The sequence below is a fragment of the Pristiophorus japonicus genome, chromosome 8 (assembly GCF_044704955.1).
Source record: "Pristiophorus japonicus isolate sPriJap1 chromosome 8, sPriJap1.hap1, whole genome shotgun sequence".
NCBI classification, from domain to species: domain Eukaryota; kingdom Metazoa; phylum Chordata; class Chondrichthyes; family Pristiophoridae; genus Pristiophorus; species Pristiophorus japonicus.
Genome location: NC_091984.1, coordinates 65,632,910 through 65,650,273, shown reverse-complemented (window position 1 = coordinate 65,650,273; position 17,364 = coordinate 65,632,910). Strand labels below are relative to the sequence as shown.

Here is a 17,364-nt window from a genome sequence, read left to right as displayed (position 1 = left end):
GGGAGTGGGGGGGGGGTGAGAGAGGGGAGGGAGTGGGGGGGGGGTGAGAGAGGGGAGGGAGTGGGGGGGGGTGAGAGAGGGGAGGGAGTGGGGGGGGGGTGAGAGAGGGGAGGGAGTGGGGGGGGTGAGAGAGGGGAGGGAGTGGGGGGGGTGAGAGAGGGGAGGGAGTGGGGGGGGTGAGAGAGTGGGGGGGGTGAGAGAGGGGAGGGAGTGGGGGGGTGAGAGAGGGGAGGGAGTGGGGGGGTGAGAGAGGGGAGGGAGTGGGGGGGTGAGAGAGGGGAGGGAGTGGGGGGGTGAGAGGGTGGAGGGAGTGGGGGGGGGTGAGAGGGGAGGGAGTGGGGGGGGTGAGAGGGGAGTGGGGGGGGGGTGAGAGGGGAGGGTGGGGGGGGAGAGAGGTGTGGGGGGGGTGAGAGAGGGGAGGGTGTGGGGGGGGGTGAGAGAGGGGAGGGAGTGGGGGGGGGTGAGAGAGGGGAGGGAGTGGGGGGGGTGAGAGAGGGGAGGGAGTGGGGGGGGTGAGAGAGGGGAGGGAGTGGGGGGGGTGAGAGAGGGGAGGGAGTGGGGGGGGGGTGAGAGAGGGGAGGGAGTGGGGGGGGTGAGAGAGGGGAGGGAGTGGGGGGGGGTGAGAGAGGGGAGGGAGTGGGGGGGGGTGAGAGAGGGGAGGGGAGGGGGGGTGAGAGAGGGGGTGGTGAGAGTGGGGAGGGCGGGATGAGAGTGGGGAGGGAGGAATCAGAGTGGGGAGGGTGGGGGTGAGAGTGGGGAGTGAGGGAAGGCGTGGGGGTGAGGGAGGGGAGGTGGGTTGAGAGAGTGGGGTGAGGGGTGAGAGGGGAGGGGGTTGAGTGCAGGGTGGGGGAAGGGGGAGGGGGTGGGGCAGGGAGAGGAGGGAGAAGAGAGGGAAGGGGGTGAGGGAGGGGGGTGGGGGGAGCGAGGGGAGTGGGGTTGTGGGTTGAGGGAGGGGAGGGAGGGAGGAGTGGAGGGGGTGAAAGAGGGGCGTGGACGGGGGTGAAAGAGGGGAGGGGTGTGAAAGAGGAATGGGAGAGGGGAGGAGGAGGAGAGGGGATGAGGGAGATTAGGAGGAGAGGGAGGGAGGGGGAGGGGGAGTGGGGGCAGAGAGGGGAGGGCGAGTGGGGGAGGGTGAGAGGGGAAGGGGATAAGAGAGGAGAGGGGGATGAGGGAGTGGTGAGTGAGTGGGGGGGGATGAGAGAGGGGGGAGGGGATGGGGTGGGGCAGAGGTGAGAGGGGAAGGGGTTGTGGGGTGGTTGTGAGGGGAGGTGGGTGTGGGCGTGGAGTGATGGAGGGGAGGGGAGTGGGGGTGAGGGTGAGAGAAGGGAGGGGTTGGCGGTGAGAGAAGAGAGGGGTGGGGGTTTGAGGGGTGTGGGAGGGAAGAAAGGGGAGGGTGAGAGGGGAGTGAGGGAGGAGAGGGGGATGAGGCGAGTGGTGAGTGTAGGAAAGGGGAGGGAGTGGGGGGGGTTGAGGGAGGGGTGGGAGTGGGGGGGGTGTTGAGAGAGGGGAGAGAGTGGGGGCGGTTGAGAGAGGGGAGGGAGTGGGGGGGGTTGAGAGAGGGGAGGGAGTGGGGGGGTTGAGAGAGGGGAGGGAGTGGGGGGGGTTGAGAGAGGGGAGGGAGTGGGGGGGGTTGAGAGAGGGGAGGGATTGGGGGGGTTAAGAGAGGGGAGGGAGTGGGGGGAGTTGGGAGTGGGGGGGGGTTGAGAGAGGGGAGGGAGTGGGGGGGTTAAGAGAGGGGAGGGAGGGCGAGTGTGGGGGTTAAGGGAGGGGATGAGAGAGGGTAGTGGGTGGGAGAGCGGGGAGGCGTGTGAGAGAGTGAAGGGGGTGTGAGGGAAGGGGGATGAGAGAGGGGAGGGGGGTGAGAGACGGGGGGGATGAGAGAGAGGGAGGGGAGGAGAGGGGTGAAGGAGGGGGTTTGAGGGAGAGGGGAGGATGCGGGAGGGGGGTGAGAGGGGAGGGAGGGGAGTGGGTGTGAGGGAGGGCGGGGGTGGGGGGTGTATGTGTGGGAGATGGGAGGAGACAGTGCTCCCTGCTTTCTTGCTGTTTTGACCTTTTGAAAGTTTAACTTTAAGTATGGGGGCAATATTGTCAATGCCATATCTTTTACGGGCGTTCTGCATCATTGTGCTACGTCGGCGACAATTGATTAGAGCTTTTCACATCAGAGCCCGTAGGCTATTGGGCAGGAGGCCTTACCCATCTCGGCAATTTCGAGTCTGGCGTTCGTACGTGGACCTGAGTGATGCAGATTATGTCAGAAGGCTGCGTTTTCACAGAGGAGCTGTCCGTGAGATCTGAGTTGCTGAGACCAGACCTACAGCCGAGAAGCGGCAGGTGGACTACTTTGTCAGTTGAAGTGAAGATTACAGCTGCACTTTCCTTCTATGCCTCGGGGTCGTCTCAAGCTACAACTGGAGACGTGTGCGCCATCTCTCAACATACAATACATGTCTGCATTCGCTAGGTCATGGCAATACATGTCTGCATTCGCTAGGTCATGGCTGCACTGTATGCGTGGAGGAATGACCAAGTTCCCAATGACCGCCCAAGCAATCAATGACAGGGCTGTGGAGTTCTCAAGGATTGCTGGCTTTTGAAAGGTTCAGGGCTGCATTGATTGTATCCACATCGCCTTGTGAGCACCTCATCGAGGATGCCGAGCTGTTCAGGAATTGAAAAGGCTTCCACTCTGTGAATGTGCAGCTCGTGTGTGACGACATGTATCGCATCATGTCAGTCGATGCAAAATACCCTGGTCGCACCCTTGATGCGTTCATCCTATGCGACAGGGTTATATCTGACATGTTTGAGCAGCAGCCAGAAGGGCAGAGCTGGCTACTGGGAGACAAAGGGTACGGCCTCGCCACCTGGCTCATGACACCCCTACGCGTAACCCGGACGGAAACTGGCCATCAGTACAGCATCGTAGAGAGGACCATTGGCATCTTGAAACAGAGTTTCCGATGCCTGGACCATTCCGGAAGCTACTTGCAATACTCCCCTGTGTTTGTTGGTCAGTTCACTGTTATGCTTCATGATGGCATAACTTGGCCATCATGAGGCAGAAGCAGCTGATAGTGGAAGAAGACCCACCTGCGGTAAGAGTGGCTGATGATGATGATTTGTAAAATGTAGGTGACGAGCAGGAGGAGGATGATGACTAGGATGAGGAAACCATGCAAGTGCCTGAGGCCGGAGCATAACGTTGGAGGAGGCTCGAGCCTTGCGCCAGCAGCTCATCCGTGAATGCTTTACTGATGCCCGAGGGCTCAGCGACAACTATTCCACATGGACATGTTTATTTTTTGGAGCTGTTCCTAAATGTTGTGTTGTGTTCATGGAACATGATTCAGTTTTAAAATAAAATCTATTTTATTCAAAAGTTTACTTAACTTTAGTGTCATAAAATTATTCTTGTATCAAACTTTACTTTAATATGATTCTTTAAGATCACTTAAACTTTAAGATCACTTATAAAGTTGTAAATTTACATATCTTACAAAAAACTTTCAATTTGAAACAGTTACAACAGTAACATCAACAACAACAGCAGAAAAGAAAAGCTGCACCCATCTCTCATCCCCCTTAGTCTAACACCGCCTGCCGCGGTGGCGCAGTGTTTTTGGGCTTGGTACCAAGCTTATTCCTTCTAACATCTCTTGTAATGCGCACTTCTTGATGGGAGGGTGGGGGGAGGGGGCGGCGGGATGTGTGGTCAGGTGGTATTGTGGAGGGCTCGTCTTGGGTCTCTTCAGAGGCTGGTGTGGGGATTGCAGTGGGAGTGGCAGTTGATTCTGTCAATGGGCGCATGGTCTGGGTGTGTTCCCTTATTGCTGTAGCTAACTCTCACATGCCCTCCCTCATGCACCCTGACAGTGTCTCAGGGGACTGAAGCATTCCCTCTCTGATGGCCTGTGTCATTGCCAGTGCATCCTTTCCACTATCGCTGACATTCCCTCCCTGATGGACACTATGCCCTCACTGATGTTCGCGGACCTCGTTCCCATTTCCCGTGCCATTACTGTTACTTTTCCCGACAGTCCTGCTATCTCACTACTCACCCCACTGATGGTGTCCAGGAGTGATCGGGTAAGACCAGTGCTCTCCCTACTCAATGCCATGATCTGAACCACATCTGTTGCATTCTGCATCTCAGGAGAGCGTGGTCGATTTCTCCTTCCCCCTCATCCTCGGTCTGCCTCGCGGCACCCCAGGGGGAGACGCAGGCTCGGACGGTGGGGCCCTGGGTGTTCCATGCTGCATCCCACCACCAAAAGGACCCGCAACCTCGGACGGTGGGAAACCATGGAATGTCGCACCAAAACTCAAACCACTAATCATGGACTGGCTGAAACCAAGGAATGTCACACCAGAACTCAAACCACTAGTCATGGAAGGGGCTGCCAACGCCAACTCCGTTAACGTGACCTCCTCAAGATTCAGTAGAACAATGTCGCCTTCATCCATCTCCATCCCCTCCCCCTCACCCCCATGTTGGTCTGGAGGGTTGGCTTGGAAGATGTTCTCGTGCTCAGGCTCGTCTGCGTCCGCGTCTGAATCATCTTCAGGATTGGCATCCGGTTCTGCAAAACATAACCGAACAGTCAAATGATTAGCAGCAGAGGAGGGGGCAGGATGGGTGGCATGAGTAGCTTCACACATAGCAGGCCAGGCAGCAGGTTGATTTGAAGGGCCACGATGAATTTCCAGGACTTGCCCTCTCCCTCTGTGGGCCCAGCTTGTGCAGTACTGATTGTTTTTCTCCAGGCAGGACCCATCAAAGCAGTGACCCTCTCTTTCAAGGATGTCAGTAGGTGCAGATTTGGCTGGCCTCCTCCTGTGTGATTTCTTTCCCTTTTGTTGTGAGACAATTTCTTCTACATAGATGAAAATACAACTTTTTAGAGAGGGTGTCTTTCTGCTGGGTGGGACATATACAGCTGGTCACATTTACAATTGCAATTGCATTGAAAAAATGAAAATATTACACTAAATACTTGACCAAGGTCCTGCCATTTCTTTTTACACTGGCTTCCAGATCTCTTGGTGTTCACCAATGTGCAGAAATCTACTGCAACTTGGTTCCAGCGTTTCTTCGTTTCTTTGGGTGGCATTTTTGTGTGACATCTGCTGGTATCCAGCTCCTGCTATCTGTTCTCAATGACATTAACTAGTTTCTCCACTTCATCATGCAAGAAATTCTTCGTTCTTGGTGCACGTTGCTGCATTGCTGCAGCTGCTCTGAGACACAGCACTTTTCCAATGCTCTTGGACACTGATTTTTCCAAACACACAGTCCTTATTTTGCATGCAGCAGTGATTTTCAGAAATACAGCACTCTTGCACTTTTGCAGGCATGCAACACTGATATTAACAAACAGAGCACTGCTTCTTGAATTCAGCTGTTAATTTCATTACACAGCACTCCTGGCACCAAAACACAAGCAGTTACGTAGCTCTTTAAAAATGGCCAATTGCCAACTTTCAGCGCGACTCCGCTGCGTGGACATCAACCGGACTCCACTGCGCATGTGCAGACGTCCCGGCAGTTTTCGGCGCGGGACGCTGGCTCCACCCCCGACTCAACTGGCCACGCTGCCTGACCACGGGGAAGAGGCCGGGCAGCGGCCAAAGTGGGGCAGAAATATTTAGGGGCACTTCTGAGCGGCGAAAAGCGGCGCAACTCCGGTAAGTGTACCGAAAAACGGGCTGGGCTAAAATTGAGCCCATGAAGGGGAAAAAAGTCGCTGGTGGGTGTAGCCTATAGGCCCCCTGACAGTAGCTACACTGTTGGACGGAGTATAAATCAAGAAATAATGGAGCCTTGTAAAAAAAGAACGGCAATAATCATGGGAGTTTTTAATCTTCACATTGATTGGACATGGCAAATTGGCCAGGGTAGCCTTGAGGAAGAGTTCATGGAGTGTATCCGGGATAGTTGCCTTGAACAGTACGTTGTGGAACCAACCAGGGAGCAGGCTATCTTAGATCTTCTGAATTCCAATGAGTAGCGGCCCAACCTATTCAACTTCCTCATAAGTCAACCCCCTCATCCCCAGAATCAACAAAAATATATCCCAATGAAAAGGAAAGGCTGTAAGAGAAGGGATAACCATCCGTGGCTAACTAAGGAAATAAGCGATGGTTTCAAATTGCAAACAAGGGCATATGATGTGGCTAAGACTAGTGGGAGGCCAGAGGATTGGTAAACTTTTAAAAGCCAGCAAAGAACGACTAAAGTAATAATAGAGAGGGAAGATAGATTATGAAAGTAAACTAGCACGGAATATAAAAACAGATAGTAAGAGTTTCTCCAGGTACATAAAAAGGAAAAGAGTGGCTAAAGTAAATGTTGGTCCACCAGAGGATGAGACTGGGGAATTAATAATGGGGAACAGGGAAATGGCAGAGACTTTGAACAAATATTTTGTATCGGTCTTCATGGTAGAAGACACTAAACGCATCCCAATAATTGATAATCAAGGGCCTATAGGGAGGGAGGAACTTAATACAACCACTATCACTAAAGAAGTTGTACTCTGTAAAATAATGCGATTAAAACCAGACAACTTGCATCCTAGGGTCCTTAAAGAAGTGGCTGCAGAGATAGTGGATGTATTGGTTGTAATCTACCAAAATTCCCTGGATTCTGGGGCAGTCCCAGCGGATTGGAATACCGCAAATGTAATGCCCCTATCTTTTTTTTTAAAATGGAGGCAGACAGAAAGCAGGAAACTATAGACAGGTTAACCTAAATGGAGTACTGAAATTGCATGATCAGCCATGATCATAGTGAATGGCGGTGCAGGCTCGAAGGGCCGAATGGCCTACCCCTGCACCTATTTTCTATGTATCTAACATCTGACGTTGGGAAAATGCTGAAGTCCATTATTAAGGAAGCAGTAGCTGGACGTTTGGAAAAGCATAATTCAATCAAGTAGAGTCAGCATGGTTTTATGAAGGGGAAATCAAGTTTGACAAATTTGCTGGAGTTCTTCAAGGATGTAATAAGCAGGATGGATAAGGGGAACCAGTGAATATGGTGTATTTGGATTTCCAGAAGGCATTTGATAAGGTGCCACATACGAGGTTACTGCACAAGATAAAAGTTCACTGGGTTGGAGGCAATATATTAGCATGGAATAAGGATTGACAAACTAACAGAAAACAGACTCGGGATAAACGGGTCATTTTCTGGTTGTCAAACAGTCACTAGTGGGGTGCCCCAGGGATCGTTGCTGTGGCCTCAACTATTTACAATCTATATTAATGACTTGGATGAAGGGACCGAGTGTAATGTAACCAAGTTTGCTGATGATACAAAGATGGGTTGGAAAGCAAATTGTGAGGAGGACACAAAATCTGCAAAGGCTAAGTGAATGGGCAAAAATTTGGCAGATGGAATATAATGTAGGAAAATGTGAGGTTATCCACTTTGGCAGAAAAAATAGAAAAGCAGATTATAATTTAAATGAGAAAAATTGCAAAGTGCTTCAGTTCACATGGAACTGGGGGTCTTTGTGCATGAAACACAAAAGGTTATATGCCGGTACAGCACAGCGAGTAATCGAGAAGGAAAATTGTATGTTGGCCTTTATTGCAAGGGGGAATAGAGTATAAAAGCAGAGAAGTCCTGCTACAACTGTATAGGGTATTTTGGTGAGGCCACACTTGGAATACTGTGTGCAGTTTTGGACTCTATATTTAAGGAAGGAGGCTGTTCAGAGAAGATTCACTAGGTTGATTCTGGAGATGAGGGGGTTGACTTATGAAAATAGATTGAGTAGGTTGGGCGAAGAATGAGAGGTGATCTTCTCGAAACATGTAAGATAATGAGGGGGCTGGACAAGATGGATGCAGAGAGTATATTTCCATTCATGGGGGAATCTAAAACTAGGGGGCATAGTCTCAGAATAAGGGGATTTAAATCTGAGATGAGGAGGAATTTCTTCTCTCGGGGGGTTGTAAATCTCTGGAATTCACTGTCCCAGTGAGCTGTGGAGGCTAGGTCATTGAATATATTTAAGGTGGAGATAGACAGATTTTTGAGCGATCAGGGAATAAAGGATTATGGGGAGCAAGCAGGGAAGTGGAACTGAGTCCTTGATCAGATCAGCCAAGATCTTATGAAATGGCGGAGCCCGAGTCCTGCTCCTATTTCTTATGTTCTTGTGTTCAGAGACATGAGCACACAATCTAGGTTGACACTCCAGTGCAGTACTTGGGGCACACTGTGCTGTCGGAGGTGCCGTCTTTTGGATGAGACGTTAAACCAAGACCCTGTCTGCCCTGTGAGGTGGATGTAAAGGATAGCATTGCACCATTTATGTAGATGAGCGAAAGTTCTCCCTGGTGTCCTGGCCAACCTATAATCCCGCAATATCATTTAAACAGGTTATCTGGTCACCATCTCATTGCTGTCTCTGTGGCGTTGCCATGCCGGAATTGGCTTCTATGTTTTCTAAATTATAACAGTGGCTACACTTCAAAAGTACTTCCTTGGTGTAAAGCGCTTTGGGACATTCTGAGGTTGTGAAAGGTGCTATATAAATGCAAATTCAGTCACTCATTTAAACATGGAAAATGGTTAAACTGGAATAATGGACAAAGAATTGGTGAGTAGCTGCATCAAATGTTATCCAGAAGGAAGGTTATGTGCATGTTGTAGCTGTTGGGTCATATGAGTAATCCATCATCATCATAGGCAGTCCCTTGAAATCGAGGAAGACTTGATTCCACTCTAAAAGTGAGTTCTCGGGTGACTGTACAGTCCAATACGGGAATCACAGATGGGACAGACAGTCGTTGGTGGAACTAGTTTGCTGCATGCTCCTTCCGCTGCCTGCGTTTGTTTTCTGCATGCTCTTGGTGACGAAACGCGAGGTGCTCAGCGCCCTCCCGGATTCACTTCCTCCACTTTGGGCGGTCTTTGGCCAGGGACTTCCAGGTGTCGATGGGGATGTTGCATTGATCAAGGAGGCTTTGAGAGTGTCCTTGAAACGTTTCCTCTGCCCATCTGGGGCTCGCTTGCCGTGTAAGAGTTCCGAGTAGAGTGCTTGCTTTGGGAGTCTTGTCAGGCATGCAAACAATGTGGCCCGCCCAACGGAGCTGGTTGAGTGTGGTCATTGCTTCGATGCTGGGGATGTTGGCCTGATCAAGGATGCTAACGGTGCTGCGTCTGTCCTCCCAGGGGATTTGCAGGATCTTGTGGAGACATCGTTGGTGGTATTTCTCCAGCGATTTGAGGTGTCTACTGTATATGGTCCACGTCTCTGAGCCATACAGGAGGGCGGATATCACTATAGACCATGAGCTCGGTGGCAGATTTCAGGGCCTGATCTTCAAACACTCTTTTCCTCAGGCGGCCGAAGGCTGCGCTGGCATACTGGAGGCGGTGTTGAACCTCGTAGTCGATGTCTGCCCTTGCTGATAATAGGCTCCCGAGGTATGGAAAGTGGTCCATGTTGTCCAGGGCCAAGCCGTGGATCTTAATGACTGGGGGGGTAGTGCTGTGTGGCGGGGTCAGGTTGGTGGAGGACCTTGGTCTTACGGATGTTTAGTGTAAGGCCCATGCTTGGTGCTGTATGGGTACAGGCATGAGGTGCAGTCTAGTGGTGGGAGTGTGTATCTGCAGAGTTCAATGGTGGAGGTTTGTGGTTGGATGCGAGTTTCAAACTCCCAACCTTGGTGTCATATTTGACTCCCAAGATGAGCTTCCAACTACATATCCGCTCTGCCTACTTCCACCTCCGTAACATCACCCTTTTCCACCCCTGCCTCAATTCATCTGCTGCTGAAGTCCTCATTCATACCTCTCGACTTGACGATTCCAATTACTTCTCATCTACCACCCTACATAAACTTGAGCTCATCCAAAACTCGCACCAAGTTCTGTTCACACATCACCCCAATGCTTGCTGACCTATATTGGCTCCCGGTCCAGCAACTCCTCAATTTTAAAATTCTTATCCTTCAGCTGCCTAGGCCCTAAGCCCTGGAATTTCCTCCCTAAAGCACTCCGGCTCTCTACCTCTCTCTCTCTCTCTCTCTCTCTCTCTCTCTCTTCCTTTAAGATTCTCCCTAAAACCTACCTCTTTAATCAAGGTTTTGGTTATCAGTTTTAATATCTTCTTATGTTGTTCGGTGTCCAATTTTATTTGATAATGCTTCTGTGAAGTGTCTTGGGACATTTTGCTATGTTAAAGGCACTATACAAGGGCAGGCTGTTGTTTGTTGAAAGGTGGCTAATATTTGGCTGTGTGATGGATAATTTCCTTTTTACGGTGCTATCTTGTAATTTTGGAAAGAGTCTTTACTGTTCTGTGCCCTCAAAGGGCCCAAATTTGCCCAGGAGTTGCTCCATTTTTTTTGGAGCAACTTGATTTTTCTGAAGTATCTTAAAAATCCCCATTTGCACATTTAATTTGTGAGTTAGTTAGGATTTTTTTTTGTTTCGTTTTTTTTTCAAAAGGGGGCGTTGCCAGCCACCTACACCTATTTTGGCCATTTAAGCCAGTTTGGACAGCTAATTGTTGCTCCAAACTAACTTAGGCCAGCATATGTGGCCGCACAGGAAACCCTTGCAGAGAGTTAAGAAATCAGCGCAGGTAGGTACTTAATGACTTGACTAAAGAATGTGAATAGAATCAAACAGCTATACAGGACCTGACAAACTTCGCAAAGTTAATTTACTATACAACCGAAGCATTCATGGAAGCTTAAACTACAAAAATAAAAGAAGTAAAGAGACAAAACATATATACATAATTTTTTCAAAATATCCAAATAAAAAATAGAAGTACCTCCTGCTCGTAGGAAAGTATTTTCATCAACAGGGTTAAGGAAAGTCTTGAGTAAGCTCATTAAAATTACTGGCTACAAAGTTATCAGCAGCCCCCCCCCCCGTCAAAACTCTCCTCTCCTCCTTCCATTCCCCCCCCCCCTCAAAACTCTCCTCCTTCCATTTCCCCCCCCCCCATCAAATCTCTCCTCTCTCCTCTCTCCTCCCCCTCCCCCCCGCCCCCGGATCAAAACTCTCCTCCCCCCCGCAGATCAAAAGTCTCCCCGCACCAACCTGTTTCTTGTAGCCCTCAGTGTGGGAAGGCAGCGGCCGGCCTGTGCGACAGGCCACTCGGCCCAGGATATGGGCAGGATGCGTTGGATCCCACGCTGCAGGCACGCATCATCACAATGCTCTACTGCGCATGCGGACAGCTGCCGGCACTCTTAGGCGCAGGGCCCTAGCTCCGCCCCCCCCAATGGATTCTTCACGCCGCGCCAAGCAGAGGGGCCAGAATCCTGGGACATCTTTTTGGTGCCGTTTGGATCGAATGATGTCGGCGCATCTTGCGTGAGTGTGCCGAAAAACGGGAGGGCCAAATTTGGGTCCAAAGTATGGGAGATACATTTTCAATCCAATATTGGCCAATATACCTCAACCAACATCACTGAAACAGGTTATCTGGTCGTTATCATCTTACTATGCTCAACTTGGCAGCTGTGTTTCCTACATTACACTGGATGATTACACTTCAAAAAGTGCTTCATTTCCTGAGTTTGCGACAGGCGTTATATAAAAGCCAGTCTTTCTAATTTATCTATGCCCGGTGGTGTTAAAAGCCCCTCGTGCAGTGTTACTGAAGCCATTTCTCATGCACTGCTACTGTACACCATGACCTTCTTATCCCCCGACAATGATACTGAACACCAGGTACCTATCTCCAACCTGATTAATCTTGCCTACCATGTTGCTGTGTATCCTGAGCTTTAAATATGATGGGAGATAACATTTTGCACAAATTTCAGGAACCATATAATAATCAAGGCCACTTGATTTACAATTTTCATGGAAAAATAGACATGATCACAGAATTCGATCCTGCAAATATCAATAACAATTACAGAATATCATGTAGTAATAATAAACAAATTTAACTTACTTCGTCACTTTAAATCATTGGCCCTGATAATACATTGTGTGTTACATAGCATAACATCTATGGTTTTATAAAACAGTGTAACATATGCCACGGGAGAACAACTTTATATATGGGCATAGATATTCTAATATTTACTTTTATTTTATTTTAGTAATTAAAGACATTGACTGTGACGTCTCACCTTGTTTGAACTATGGCACATGTACTTTATATCCACTTAATAGTCTTGGATTCTTTTGTATTTGCCCTCCTGGATATTATGGAGATTTCTGTCAGCATCGTACAATAGGTAAGAACTTTAAATGTGTCAAATAAACTTAATGACTTTTCAAGTGCCTTTAGCGCATATCTCCTATATGTGAAAACCATTACATGTTTAGCGGTGATCTGCTTGAAATTACTATGACTTTTTTCTTCATGTGTTTTTAATTTATTTATATCCTTTACGATTCTTACTGATACTGAAAAGATAGGTACTGATTTTAACCATACTCGCTTAGCAGCAACTGGGTGGACCAGGTACCTCGAGCTGCCTGGATCCCACCAACCACGATTTTCTGTGCAGGCTTATGGACAGTTGACGAAGCAGCCCACCCAAAGCTAATTAAGTATTTTTTTGAGACTGCGGCCTGATGACATAATTGGCCCCCATCTGCAATTTTAAACTCTGGCCTGAGTGTGGAAGCTGCTGCAGCTTTCCTGTCAGGACGATGAAGGTAAGATTTTTTACTTTCCAGCCTGAGGCTAAATGGAACAGTAGTTCTTGGGGCCTCGCAAAGAAAGTTTAGGCTTCCCCTGCCCCAGACTTGCCTTCTGCCCCTCATTCCCTCCTGCAAGATCCTCTTGGAACCAGTTTTCCCACACTTCCCTGAGTGCCAGCAAGAATTTTCCAGAGGCCATCAGATGCTTACTGCTCACTTCCAGACTTTTCTGTCAATGATTGACCACGTTTGTTGCAGAATTGTTCTTTGTGTATATATTCAATATAACTTGGTTAGGAAGTCCAATCCTTGTTTATATTTCAAAAGGTTCCAAATTTTAATATGAAATTCAGTATTCCTTAGTGCAGAGATTCTCAAACTGGGGGCACAACAAGCTAAGCGGGTGGGTGGCCACTTGAGGAGGACTCTGGTGTGCATGTGCTACAGAGGCAGAGAACTTAGATGTGCCATGTCACAACAATTGATTACTGTTGGCTGCTCACTCTTGGGTCAAGCATTAAGCCCAAAAATGAGATCCAACATGCTCTCATTAGCTGATGGACCTATCCAAGCTGCTTCAGGTGGAAACCCTGGGACTGTCTGGAAAAAACCCTAAAAGACACACTCTCAAATGTCTGGATTGAAGTGAGTGGGCTAGCTAGCAGAAGGGCCGAACCTCTGGATCAGGATTCTTGTGCCTTATGGGTTTCGTTCTTCAAATCCCCTGACTCGTATGCACCATATAACTGATATGAGCATAATTTTTGGTGTTTGATCATTCTGAATGAATGGAGCATTTTTTTTGAAGTGTAAAGTTGAGGATGTTGAACTTGGGGATAGAACAAGTAGAGCTGGGCAGAAGAAAAATAGGAAATGCAATCATTTTTTCTTGGAGGTGAGATTCACGTTTACTGTTCTGATTTAAAAAATCGTTGACTGCAGTGTGATGTTTCTGCTGAAGTTTTTGTTCAGGTTAGCCTAAAACCAAGCAAATTAAACTGCCACTTGGTCACCAAACATCCTGCCCTCAAAGTTAAACCATGAGATTTTTTTCAAATGATGATTAGCTTTTTCAACTGAGAGCAGATTACGTAATCGAGAACGCAGTGCTATTCCTGTCCAATTGCTTAAATATTTTATGCTGTCTCATTACCAATTAGCAAGAAATAGAAAATCTCATACAATTGGTGTATTGCCAGCAGCGATTTTAAAATAGCACTGACAGTATTTGGAAGGTAAGTTTCTGACTGGCTAGGTTTTATCCAACTATCCAACAACAGGATTAGTGAGAGAATTGCTGATGTAGCAGGTGATGATGAGGACCAGCTAGTTGAGCCAGTGAGGCAAAGGGAACATGGGAATAAAAGTAGGCCATTAAGCCCCTCGAGCCTGCTCTGCCATTCAATTCGATAATCATCATCATCATAGGGAGTCCTTCTGAATCGAGGAAGACTTACTTCCACTCTTAACATGAGTCCTTAGGTGGCTGTACAGTCCAACACTGGAACCACAGTCTCTGTCACAGGTGGGGCAGATAGTCGTTGAGGGAAGGGGTGGGTGGGGCTGGTTTGCCGCACGCTCTTTCCGCTGCCTGCGCTTGATTTCTACACGCTCTTGGCGATGAGACTCGAGGTGCTCAGCGCCCTCTCTGATGCGCTTCCTCCACTTAGGGCGGTCTTTGGCCAGGGTCTCCCAGGTGTTGGTGGGGATGTCGCACTTTATCAGGGAGGCTTTGAGGGTGTCCTTGTAACGTTTCCGCTTCCCACGTTTGCCGTGAAGGAGTTCTGAGTAGCGCGCTTGCTTTGGAAATCTCTTGTCTGGCATGCAAACTATGCGGCCTGCCCAGCGGAGCTGATCAAATGTGGTCAGTGCTTCAATGCTGGGGATGTTGGCCTGGTCGAGGACGCTAATGTTGGTGTGTCTGTCCTCCTAGGGGATTTGTAGGATCTTGCGCAGACATCGTTGGTGGTATTTCTCCAGCGATTTGAGGTGTCTACAGTGCATGGTCCATATTTCTGAGCTATACAGGAGGACGGGTATTAATGCAGCCCTGTCGACCTCATCTCATCTGGAGGGAGGAGAGTACGCCGTGAGATCTGAGATGCAGTGAACATGACCATCTTTAAAAAAGGGGACAAGTCCGACTGCGGCAACTACAGAGGAATCTCCCTGTTATCAACCACTGGGAAAGTCCGAGAGGAGTCCTCAACCGTCTTCTCCCTGTGGCCGAGGAGATCCTCCCGGAGTCACAGTGCGGATTTCGACCCCGTCTGGGCACAATGGACATGATTTTTACAGCGCGACAGCTACAGAAAAAATGCAGAGAACAGCACTAGCCCTTATACATGGCCGCCTTTGACCTTACAAAGGCCTTTGACATCATCAACCGCGAGGGTCGATGGAGCGTCGTCCTCCATTTCGGATACCCCCAAAAGTTCATCATCATCCTCCGCCTGCTCCACGACGACATGCAGGCCGTGATCCTTACCAACGGATCCATTACAGACCCAATCCACATCCGGACCAGGGTCAAACAGGGCTGCGTCATCGCCCCAACCCTCTTCTCGATCTTCCTCGCTGCCATGCTCCACCTCACAGCCGACAAGCTCCCCGCTGGAGTGGAACTAAACTACAGAACCAGTGGGAAGCTGTTTAACCTTCGTCTCCAAGCCAAGTCCAAGACCACCCCAATCTTTGTCGTCAATTAGATCATGGCTGATCTGTACCTCAATATTTATCCGCCTTTGCTCCATATCCCTTGATAGTGTTATCTAACAAAATCTGTCTATCTCTGTCTTGAAAGCTCCAATTGTCCTAGCATCCACAGCCTTTTGGGGGACAGTTCCAGATTTCTACTACCCTTTGTGTGGAAAAAGTGCTTCCTGATTTTGCTCCTGAATGGCCTAGTTTGAATTTTAAGATTATGTCCCCTTGTTCTTGATTCCTCTGCCAGAGGAAATAGTTTCTCCTCACATAGAAACATAGAAATTAGGTGCAGGAGTAGGCCATTTGGCCCTTCGAGCCTGCACCACCATTCAATATGATCATTCACCTCAGTTACCCCTTTCCCGCTTTCTCTCCATTGATCCCTTTAGCCGTAAGGGCCATATCTAACTCCCTCTTGAATATATCCAATGAACTGGCATCAACGACTCTCTGTTGAATTCCACAAATTAACAACTCTGAGTGAAGAAGTTCCTCCTCATCTCAGTCCTAAATGGCCTATCCCTTATCCTAAGACTGTGTCCCCTAGTTCTGGACTCCCCCAACATCAGGAACATTCTTCCCGCATCTAACCTGTCCCGTCCCGTCAGAATCTTATACGTTTCTATGAGATCCCCTCATCCTTCTAAACCCCAGTGTATAAAGGCCCAGTTGATCCAGTCTCTCCTCATATGTCAGTCCAGCCATCCCTGGAATAAGTCTGGTGAACCTTCGCTGCACTCCAAAACTGAACACAATACTCCAGGTGAGGCCTCACCAAGGCCCTGTACAATTGCAGTAAGACCTCCCTGCTCCTATACTCAAATCCCCTAGCTATGAAGGCCAACGTGCCATTTGCCTTCACCGCCTGCTGTACCTGCATGCCAACTTTCAATGACTGATGAACCATGACACCCAGGTCTCGTTGCTTCTCCCCTTTTCCTAATCTGCCACCATTCAGATAATATTCTTCCTTCGTGTTTTTACCACCAAAGTGGATAACCTCACATTTATCCACATTATATTGCATCTACCATGTATTTGCCCATTCACCTAACCTGTCCAAATCACCCTGCAGCCTCTTGGCATCCTCCTCACAGCTCACACCACCACCCAGTTTAGTGTCATCTGCAAACTTGGAGATATTACACTCAATTCCTTCATCTAAATCATTAATGTATCTTTATCAAATCCTTTTAACATTTTAAATACCCCGATTAGATCACCCCTCAATCTTCTATTGTCCTTCATAATTTAAACATCTAAACTTCAGTATCATTCTGCTGAATCTGTGATGCACCCCTTTCAAGGCCACTATATCCTTTGAGGTGTGGTGCCCAAAACTGAACATGGAACTCCAGATGGGGTCTAACCAAGGCTCCATACAACTGAAGCATAAGTTCCTCCCCGTTGCTTTCCAACCTCCTTGCAATAAAGGCCAACATTCCAGTAGCCTTTTTGATTGTTTTGTACATGTCTATTAGCTTTTAATTATGTACTGGACTCAAATCTTTGCTCCTCTACAGTTCCTATTTCCTCATTATTTAGAAAATACTCCCATCTATCTTTCTTGGGACCAAAGTGAATGACCTCGCACTTGCCTACATTGAAATCCATTTAGTTTTGCCACTCACTTAATCTGTCTATATCCCTTTGCAACTTCCTATTTCCATATGCACTATTATTGTCCCTCCTAACTTTGTATTAGCTGAAAACTTGAATATGCAACTCTTTCTTCCTTCATTCAAGTCATCAATAAATCTGGTGAACAGTTGATGCCTCAGCAAATATATATCATAGTACAGGTTGGACCTCACGAAACTCAGGCCTGATTCTCTCCTCTCTCTCTCTCTCTCTCTCTCTCTCTCTCTCTCTCTCTCTCTCTCTCTCTCTCTCTCTCTCTCTCCCCCTATAGAAATCTCCCAGGCACATTTATTAACTAACATGCTGGTTTGGTGCTCTTTATTTTTTAAGAACCCTCCTCTCCCTCAGGCCAAACTAATGCTGAAACATGAATATTT

General features: G+C 48.4%; 1 protein-coding gene across 7 annotated transcripts in view; it reads left to right on the top strand.

Moving 5' to 3' along the window:
- LOC139268562 (uncharacterized) overlaps positions 1-17,364 on the top strand; it is a 612,984-nt gene that overhangs the window by 4,378 nt on the left and 591,242 nt on the right. For 5 of the 7 annotated variants that reach the window (XM_070886893.1, XM_070886889.1, XM_070886890.1 and 2 more), the window contains exon 2: positions 12,091-12,228. The exons of the other annotated variants lie outside the window; for them this stretch is intronic. In XM_070886893.1, the coding sequence (XP_070742994.1) occupies positions 12,091-12,228 (138 nt within the window). The remainder of the gene's footprint in view (positions 1-12,090; positions 12,229-17,364) is intronic. 7 annotated transcript variants of the gene reach the window in all.